This window comes from Montipora capricornis, chromosome 4, assembly GCF_036669925.1.
Source record: "Montipora capricornis isolate CH-2021 chromosome 4, ASM3666992v2, whole genome shotgun sequence".
In the NCBI taxonomy this organism is placed as follows: Eukaryota; Metazoa; Cnidaria; class Anthozoa; order Scleractinia; family Acroporidae; genus Montipora; species Montipora capricornis.
Genome location: NC_090886.1, coordinates 3,304,381 through 3,314,380, shown reverse-complemented (window position 1 = coordinate 3,314,380; position 10,000 = coordinate 3,304,381). Strand labels below are relative to the sequence as shown.

Below are 10,000 nucleotides of genomic sequence, written 5' to 3'. Positions count from 1 at the left end.
AAGGGTCGCTGAGCAGATATTAAAGAATATTTCTACAGAGTTGAAACTGGAGAGCACTTGCAAACTAACAGAGGATCGTTTAATTGTTACAAAAGAGATCATACGTTTTCTTTGTAAAACTGGAATCCGCCTTAGATGGATGAAATTAACACAGTGTTGTCAGTGTGAAGCTCACTGGACCGAAGATGTAAAAAGAAAAATGTTAATCAGCGCATCTGACCAGAAGAAATGTTTCTTTGTGTTCAAACAAGTCATAGAAAAATAGAACTTGTGCACACCTTAAAATCTATTTTGTAAAACTTTCTTGGTATCACTAACGTATATCAAAAGGACTTAAAGAGTAAGCGACCTTCTCAAACCATAAACAACACCACAGAAAATTAAATTAAGCTTTACAATTTTCATTAAATGATATGCCCACTTTGTGAAAAAGCATCAAAGTGTTCAAATAGCGGTAGACAGTACACCCTATTTAATTCTTAAATTCACAAACACTTTGAACACAACGCATCTGATTAAAAACAGCTTCCACTTGAGATTCTGCAATATCGAAACTGGCCTTGGAATTTCATTCACAGGTTAAAGGCGCGACACGCATTGCAACGATTTCCCGGTATGGAATACGTGAAGAAAAATGCAGAGCGTTTTGGGAAACTTGACTTTCTACAGCAATGGTTAATACAATGAATATATTAAGAATCAATGTTTGTTGTGGAGAGAAGTTCTGAGATCAAATTTAATTTATTCACACCGTACACATTAGGCCATACATGGTTTTTTGAACACTCAACAGCGGAGAGAAAAAAAGTCATTATTCATTAATATACCATGACTGTAAAAAAACAGGGATAGAAATATCAATTTCAGTTTATTTTCACTGACCTTATCTCTCTACCTATTTTTTTTTTAAACTCTCACAACCAAGAACATTAAGCAACAACGTAGCCTTCTATAAAAATAACATAACTTTTTAAAACGATTAAAATGTCCAGTTAGATTTAACATCAGAAACATAACGAGAAAAAGCACCTTTGGTAAAGCAGTTTTTACCATCTATTCTCTCAAAGGATTAACACTGATTAAGACATCATTTTTATTACACATAACATGAGAATTTTATTCCATAAAGCTCATTTGTACAAATCTATACGCTTTATTTTCACATGTGAAAAAGGCCTATACAGCCAATCAGAATGGCGTACAGCTATTTCACATGTGAAAGTATAACCAATCAACGATAGCGTAAAGGCGTTTCCATGCCAATCACTCGTGCATCTCGTGCAAATCGTGCAAATCGTACTTTGTTATTGAATTAAATTAAATTTGCATTTGGTTCTATTGTTAGTAAGTTTTTGTTTATAATTCGCGTTCAGAAAACTATTTTAATGAAAATTCTCATGTTATGTGTAATAAACAGTTTACGACATAGAAAGTGCTTTGTACGGGGTTTATTCACTCGTTGTTTGTGTCAAAAACCCTCACTCGCTCGTTCCTCGCTCGTTCGGGTTTTTGACACAAACAACTCGTGCATAAAACCCCGTACGCCGCACTTTCTATGACGTAAACTATATATATGCCATTACCAGTATAACAAGCATTGATCATATTCAAAAAAACATTTTTACCTCCTCGCAGGATTACAAAGCCACTGCTCTTATAGCCCGTAAGCTTGTCGATGCAGTATAAACTAACTTACAAAAAGCATTTAAAGTACTAAAATCGTGTCTGAGTGAAAAATCTCGCTAAAAGCAAGGTATCAATGGTAATTGTTCAGAAAGCCATCCGTCACTGATGAATTAACAAAGGAAGCCAAATCATCATAGAGCAAAAAATATTGAAACGTGTCGATCGATTCACTAGAAAAGATTCGGATATATTACATTTACTTATTTATTTGTTTTTCCTTGCAATTATTCAGAACCACATACAAACACCTGCTGGCTGATGCGTAATGAATTTTTAGCCCTTTTCCGAAAATGTAATCTTTTTTCCATTGTTTTCGAATAGCAAAATCATTCCAATAACCAAGTCTCGAACGCGTATTCCCTCATACCCTAGTTATCCACCATCGAACAGCCGGCTTTAGTCACCTCTCTACAGTTTGTAAGCTTCTGGACAACTCTTAAGAAGGAAAATGGCCGCATACAGACAATTTCAAAATGAGGTAAACCAGTACAATGTATATGCTCCATACTCTATATGCTAAATAGAGAAGAACGTTGAGAGTATAATTTACGGTAGAGTGATATAAGTTTTAGTGAGACGCAAACGCCGGAAACAAGCAAAAAAAACCGCGGTTGATTACCAGTGCTTTAGAGAGGTTTTTTTGTGATGAGATAAAAACAGTTACAACGAAGCTATCACACGAGCACACAAGAAAATTTCAGTGTTGAAGCAAAAATCGTTGCAGTCAAGCCAGTCGATGATTTTTTTTTCTCGAACACGATTTAACTATAAAACCTGAGACTTTCCACGGTGATGTTTAATTGTGATGATTTTTTCCTCGATTTTTTAAAACACGCTTGCTGCAATTGGCGTTTTTTTAATACAAGAGTACTGGCAAATGCTTCGTTCGTTATTGGTATCTCTAAACTTGTACTTGGACAAACTTGGCTGTAGTTGAAAATCAGATTGTAGAAACGTGTTTGATATAACCTACATATATTTTTATAATTAAATTTAAACCAGAGTTTTTTGTCCCGAATTTCGACATCTTACAGTCTGTACAGGACATGTAATAAAGCCGGTTTTTGAAGAGGAAAATTAAATTTGCGTATTGCTTATTCGTTCACGGCGTCGACTTATTCGTATAATCGCAATGGTTATAGGAATTGAATCGTTAAGATACTACAGCGGAGAAACATCGAGTTCAATAAAAACCGGAGTTATTTCGCCCGAGGGTTATCGAATCTCGACATCTTATAGTCTGTGCAGTAACAAAGCCGGCTTGCCGCTGGAAGAGAAAAACAAAAGGATATTTTTTTACGAATGGTTTATTCGCTCATGGTTTCCGTGTACTCGTATAGTTGCAATGGATACGAACTGAATCATTAAGACGCTACAGCGGAGAAAACATATTAACACTTGAAGTAATTATTCATCAAACACATCGCGTCAAACAACAAACAAATCCTCTGAAGCATACAGTAGGCAATTTACAATGCAGAAAAAAATGGGTTCGTCAACTGAGTTCACACGTCAAAATTTTCGAGGGTTCGCCCTTCTTCATAGGGAATAATTCGCTCCGACGAAGGGCTAAAGATCGAAACATCAGCTTTCAAATTTCTCTACGGTGGGAAATTTGCCGTATCAACTCAGTTGATAAACTAATTTCTGTGTATCCCTTCCCACCGACAGAGCAGAACCACATTTACTTTGGAAACTAAACCCCTTTCTCCCAATTTACAAAGCAGTCGTTTTTTTTTCGTTCTTTCTGTACCGATTACATTACTTTGAGCTAACTATTTTGCCCCTTTTTCCGCTCAAAACGGAAAATTAAAGGGCAAAGTTTGAGGTTTTTGATCAATTAGTTAATTATTCATTCTTTATTCGGAGCAAGAAAACAACCCATTCGAAAGGGGCTTTTGCCGAAGTATAAATATAGCAAAGAAACACGAAAGTGACGACTTAAACCGAGAAAAATGAAACATCGTGCACGATCAAAGTTTTAGCGATAAAGATCGTGAAACTGAAACATTTAACCACTAATTGGCATCAGGTTGACCCAACGTTTCTCTTTTATTTTACGTTTACTTTATTTTATTTATAACGCTTCCTCATCTTGACATCTTCCGTCATCTATTTCCAGCACCAATTCAATGTTTTGAGATGAACGACAGTCGGTCAATTTCAACTTTTTTTTCACGCCTTCAGTGCTCTGCTTTCATCGGGAAAATCTTTTTTTTGCTTTCGATTGATGAATCATGCATAAAACATCATCAGTCTCGTCTTTGAGCAAAGCTGGCTCATCTTAATTTTGGTTTCTCACTGATGCTTTTTATGTTGTATGTCACTTACAGGAATTCTTTTCCAATAATAAACATTGTTAATAAACATACGATCTGTAGCTCACGGGAAGAACATTACTAAGGAAAAACAATGCGTAAATTCGTACATATCTGTCGTCGTCTGTTCACTGTGCATATCTCGAGTGTTCAGAATCCAAAGTCAAAGTTATAAATAACAACTCGAAGAGAGTCTCTTCAAAGCCTCTTCACAATCTTCAATTTCGTCTACGCCCTGCCTGTCGAAAATTGACGCAATTAATTTTGGTTGGAAAGTGCTCGAGAAAATACTGAACTTGAACTTGATTTACCGTTTCCGTGAACTTAATTCCCAAGTGAAAAGTTCCTCAGTAGGGGATAATTACACAGGGGAAAATCCCAATTACATTTCCCTTCAAGCAAAATTACACCTCTGCATGAAAGCACCAATTACACGAGTGCAATTCACGGTAGTTGCCTTTTAAGGCGAGTTTCATGGACCGGCCTTCAGCAGGGAAATCTAGACCGAAACTATGCATCTTGGAAAAGTTAATTCAGCATCCAGGATGCTAAAAAAAACGTCGTTGCGGGAGAACACCGTTTAAGTACTTAAAATGTCAATGGATCCTTGCATTCATAAGGCTAGCATCAAAGGAAAAGCAACCATTTCAAATCCACTTTGGAAGAAAAATACGGGCGAAACGTCTTAGGTTTTGGAAGCAGTGCGGTGCATAGCGTTTACATAGAGACAGTCTGATCTCACCAGTTTCTGACGATCCAATGGGGCTTTTTGTTTCTTTAAGCCACAAGGTAAGAGGCAATTCAGTTTGAGCACGCAGGTCAATAAATTTAAAATTCTTTTGTCGTCGAAGATAGAAATTGGAAACACAAGGTTGCGGGCCAGTTGGCTTCTTCTAAAGCTTTCCCAAATAATCTAGTAATACAAAACGACTCCAGTTAATAGCAAACATCAGTCTTCTCCGATTGGATGGCAAAAACTCGGAAAGACTATGAAGGTGTAAGGGCACCAGAGGAAAGTCGATTTAGGCAGCGACCTCGCCATCATGAATACCACAAACAGCAGGGTTTTTACGGCAAATACAATGACTTGGCACGCTCTGCGAGTGAATTTTCATTATTGTATATAACCAGCCGTTAACAGCCAAAGCAGAAGCAGATCGTTTCGCCTGATAGCCTTTTCGCCCGAACAGAACACCCGTTCGCCCGTTCACCTGGGCTAGTCCTTAAAGTCATTTCTGAGAAAGCAATTAGTGAATGTCTACATACGCAAACACAATAAACCGGTAGTAAGTGTAAGTACGGCCTTAGTTCCTCGATGATTGGTGCAACAAGTTGAAAAAAATCAAATGCTCAAAAAGAACGTCACTTCGTACAACAAACATTAGTGAGGTTTATAGGGTAGTAAAATTCTTAGCACCCATCTTTCATGTCAAAACAACACTGAGTAATGTTGTAGATTTTGTCAACTTCGTCACTTAAACTCCCACATTACGTAATCAATACACCTTATTCCAAAATGGCTGCCATTTTAGTATTCTTTTGTTTGATTGCAAATTGGCCCTGTTGGTCTCGTTTGAGTTTAAATATTCTTTTGAATTTTACGTTTGAAAGCGAGGTTAAGAGGGCCAATTTGCAAGGAAACAAAAAAAAACTAAAATGGCGGCCATTTTGGAATGAGGTGTATGGCGTCAATGTTGAATCAACCCATGTGTAACTGGCTTTTTTTTTTTAGCCCATGGGAGGCTGCTCATCGTCTGTGGCCCCTGAAGACCCAAACGCACAGCATACTGGCAAGACTAACTGGTGTGTTTGTTGTTCAAGGTTAGTGTTCAAAGTACATCCATTATGAATTTATTTGATTTGGCTACGCAATTGATTAATTTGTTGATTGACTGATTGATGGGTTCATCGATCGATTGATTGATTGACAGATTAATTGGTTGATTGGTTGGTTCATTCATTCATTCATTCATTCATTGTTTGGTTGGTTGGTTGGTTTGTTGATTGATTGATTTGTAGGTCGGTTGGTTAGTTGGTTGATTGGCTGGTTAATCGATTGATTGATTGATTGATTGATTGATTGATTGATTGGTTGGTTGATCGATTGATTGATTGATTGATTGATTGATTGATTAGTGGGTTGGTTGATCGATTGATTGACTGATTGATTGATTAGTTGGTTAATTGATTGATCAATCGATTGATTTATTGATTGATTGATTGATTGATTGATATAATCATTGATCTGCATTCGCATCTACCTTTTTGCAGACATGATTCAGCGGCGGCACTGCTTGCCAGGACTGAAAGAGATCTTGATTGCGAACGGTAAGTACGAGACTACTATCCCTGGGATCCATTTCGTTCCAAGCTTTAATGGTTTCCATTGGTCTAACGCTGTTATTGGGTCACTTGACCTTTCTCGGCATTCGTTATGTAGCCCTTTGAAAAAACAAATGCATGTTCTCGGATGATCGACTGTTTTTCAACTTCCAACCCAGGTTATTCAAGCTATGTATTCGCTTTTTACTTGTCAGGCCATCCCCGGAGGAAGCAAAAAAATGGCAGACTTCATTTGAATCCATGCTAAAGCACAGATTTGGTGTCCAGCTGTTTCAGGATTTTCTGCGTTCACAGTACGGGGAAGAAAACCTTAACTTTTGGCTTGCAGTAGAAGAGTACAAGAAAGTTGACGAGGAAAGCAGAACGGAAAAAGCGAGGATGATTTACGAGGACTTTGTTTCCACTCTTTCACCCACGGAGGTAAGCGTTATTTTCTCTCACGAATCGCAATTTTGAGAGACCCTGTAGCTTTCCAGAAGCGGTCTGTGAACGAAACAACAGATGATACAACAGAAACAATGCACCTATAGATTTTTGATAAAGAGGGAAGCTACAGATCATGTGAACCAATGAAAATAGCAGTTTGGAATAGCTACAGGATTGAGCAATTTTAGCTTTTTCTAAATTAAGCAACAACGAAGTTGACTTTTAAGACAACGGTGGAAAACAAAGGGAGTCATTGGCTCTGCACGCCTTGTATGTGCGTTTTACAATTTGGCACTCTCTCTTTCCAACTGAACAACGGCGAATTTGAGGTTTTCAGTGAAGGAAGTGGGAATGCAAAGATCAAATTCTAAGGGCCTTTTGTCATTGACGAGTAAAACCGTCTGGAGTTAGAGTAAAATCTGTCACCGCAACTCTGAGGGGGGAAATGGTAAATGGGGAGATATTGTGGGTAAACGAACATGTTGTTTAAGGAGAAACAGTTTTGTGAGAGAGCGTAGATGTTGTCAAACGTCCACACTGTTCATAGCAGTTCATTTCCTGTACACTTGCTACACAAATTACTCTGCGAACAAATGAAGTAATTGTGAAATGCCCGCGATTGTAGCGGAAGAGTTGACAATTAACGTTTTTTCCAGCGGGCCTGTCCTGAGAATTTCGCGCCATAATGTACAAAAGTTCGCCGCCTGTCTCAAGACATCGATAGGTGCAGAAATGGCATTAATTAGATGCACGCATATTTCAATAAGCGTCACAAAGTGTCCCCTTGCTCTTCTCGTTACAACGGATAGAGCTTACGAAAACGCTACAGACAATTTAAGGACGTTCGCGCGAAAAATTTCTAACGCTGATTTTTTCTGCAAATTTTACCATTGAAAGATTATGAGTTCGTGATGTCAGAAATGTAAAAAAAAATGGGGGGTCACCGACTTCGTTTTGGAGAGAACTTTCCCGGAAGAACACCCTAAATCTGAAAAAATCTGGCTTCTTTAGAGAATATTGGGCCAGTGTCTGTAAGCCCAAAAATATTGCAATTAAATCTTTGAAGTGAAATGTTCTCTACCAAACTTTGTTTAAGTGGACCCATCAAGTGAATTTAGTTAACTGTTGAGGTTCCTTAAAGAACAAGTTCGAATTTAGCAACCATAGTTTCAGGCGCTTTGCAGCTGCAAGATGCAGGATTCCATGTCCCGAGGACAGAAATCTTGAAATTTTTTTAACTTCCCACATTGATTTTATGTTCATTTTTGGACAATGTGGAGATAATTGTAAATAAAAAATCTGTTTCTGAAAAGAAAAGTAGGGGTCACCGAACATCCAAGATCGTTAAATCCAGCAAAGCTATAGCAATGGCCATCTGCCCTATCATTGTTCATTTTTGTACTTAGCGCGCGCGCTCGATGCATGACGCGCCATGTGAATTTGCGTGCGCTGTAACAATGTGCAGTAGCAATGGGCGCGAACGTCCTTAAGTCACAAAGTGTCCCCTAAATGCTGCTCCTCAAGTAAGGATAAACACGGCTGCATTTACCCTAAGCTAAAAATTACGCTGACGTTTACCATTACCTTATTATTGGAAATTATATACGGAGAAAGAGACTTCTGGTAAACGCAATATTTTGACGGTTCTGATTATTTTCTTCGTCTCTACCTTAAACAGATCAGCCTGGACGCTAAAGTTAGGGCAGAGATTGACAATAATATGAACAATCCTACAGAGGAAACATTCAAAGTGGCGCAGGATCATATTTTCACACTTATGTACCACGACTGTTTTCCAAGATTTATTAAATCAAAACACTACAAACAGCTCTTGAAGAAACATTGATCATGGATTTAACCCCAGAACTGCTTCAGTTATTTCACACTTAACGATGCGGCCTTTTCTGGATATCAAGCACTTCACACATACTTTAGAAATTCACGCTTCAACTCGATCTGATTGACTGCTTATTTTCAAACATGTTGGACTCCTATATTTCTGGAAGTTATCGCTATTACTGGCAAGCACGAAGCATATTGTGATGGGTCCCTGATGGACAACCCTACAACTGGTTTTGTTGACAAAAGGCCGAATTATAAGTATAGCCTTTCAGTATTCAAGGAGGGCAGTTCGTTCCAAGAAAGGTATTGTGGTATCACAACAAGTATTGATAGGCTCCTTGAGAAATTGAACAGCAAGTGAATATGGGAGGCCAAGAGAGAGAAGCACTCATCCGAGATAAGTGTGAGCAGCTGGGAGACTTCTGTGTTTTTCATCTTAAGCCCCGTTCAAACGGTCATGATAGTTGATGATAGTTTCAACTATCATTCACTATCATTGACTATCATGTTTGCGATCAAACGGTCCATGATAGTTCATGATAGTTGACGAAATCGCGCAATGTGCTGGCGTAGCTAACTGGTACCTAGTCTCCTACCGCGCGCGATTGTAAACAAATATGGCGGGGATTTGAATTTGGTGACGAAAATGGCTGTGTATCAGCCGAGAAGAGCAGCTATTGCCACAGTTTTAGTGGCTGTAATGCAGGATGACATACGTGAAGAGTTGCTGGGCCGCCACAAACGAGGAAGGACGAAAGAGTGGATACAAATATGGCCGTGCCTCGTACTCATCTATTAGGTTGCTACTACTCCACTTCTCGTTGTCTGGTTTTTTAGCTTTTTTAGCTTTTTCTCACTTTCTCGCTTTCAGCGTCACTGTCGTCCGAATATTCGTCCAAATTATTGTTTTGTTGTTCCTCACAGGACGATTGCAAACTTGCGGTAGCCATATTGCATTGAGCCCGCCTTGGTTACCCCCGCTGACCGAAAAACTATCATGAACTATCATGTCGAATTTGAACATGTCCAAACTGCATGATAGTTGATGATAGTTGATGATAGTGAATGATAGTTCGTGTTCAAACGTGCGTGATAGTTGAAACTATCATCAACTATCATCAACTATCATGACCGTTTGAACGGGCCTTTAAACGCCGAATCGCTCACTTTATATAGTTCGTCTGATTGCAAGATAGCAAAGGAGAAAGTTTATTGGAGAAAGCTCTTGCTCATATCAATAGATCACTAATCAGCCGTAACAGTGAGACATCAAGGTTAAATTTCATACTTTCGCCTTGATCGATGTCTCTCGTTATTGTACAGGAGTATTTAATAATACAAAAGAAGTTTGGTTTTGGTTTTCTCTTCTGAAAAAATTCAAGAAA

The 10,000-nt window shown here is 38.4% G+C and overlaps 1 protein-coding gene and 1 long non-coding RNA gene across 11 annotated transcripts in view; one reads left to right on the top strand and one right to left on the bottom strand.

Moving 5' to 3' along the window:
* LOC138045227 (uncharacterized) overlaps positions 1 to 1,856 on the bottom strand; it is a 41,984-nt gene extending 40,128 nt beyond the window's left edge. For both annotated transcript variants that reach the window (XR_011131551.1, XR_011131553.1), the window contains exon 1: positions 1,626 to 1,856. This is a non-coding gene — a long non-coding RNA (uncharacterized lncRNA). The remainder of the gene's footprint in view (positions 1 to 1,625) is intronic.
* Positions 1 to 10,000, top strand: part of LOC138045225 (regulator of G-protein signaling 19-like) — a 29,970-nt gene that overhangs the window by 18,746 nt on the left and 1,224 nt on the right. For 7 of the 9 annotated variants that reach the window (XM_068891646.1, XM_068891641.1, XM_068891649.1 and 4 more), the window contains exons 2-5: positions 5,737 to 5,825; positions 6,276 to 6,332; positions 6,542 to 6,767; positions 8,452 to 10,000. The exon at positions 8,452 to 10,000 is cut by the window's right edge and continues 1,224 nt beyond it. In XM_068891646.1, the coding sequence (XP_068747747.1) occupies positions 5,740 to 5,825; positions 6,276 to 6,332; positions 6,542 to 6,767; positions 8,452 to 8,619 (537 nt within the window). In that variant the 5' untranslated portion in view covers positions 5,737 to 5,739 and the 3' untranslated portion in view covers positions 8,620 to 10,000. Of the gene's footprint in view, positions 1 to 2,006; positions 2,165 to 3,642; positions 4,794 to 5,736; positions 5,826 to 6,275; positions 6,333 to 6,541; positions 6,768 to 8,451 lie in introns of those variants that run through there. The other 2 variants (XM_068891642.1, XM_068891645.1) reach the window with 2 other exon arrangements.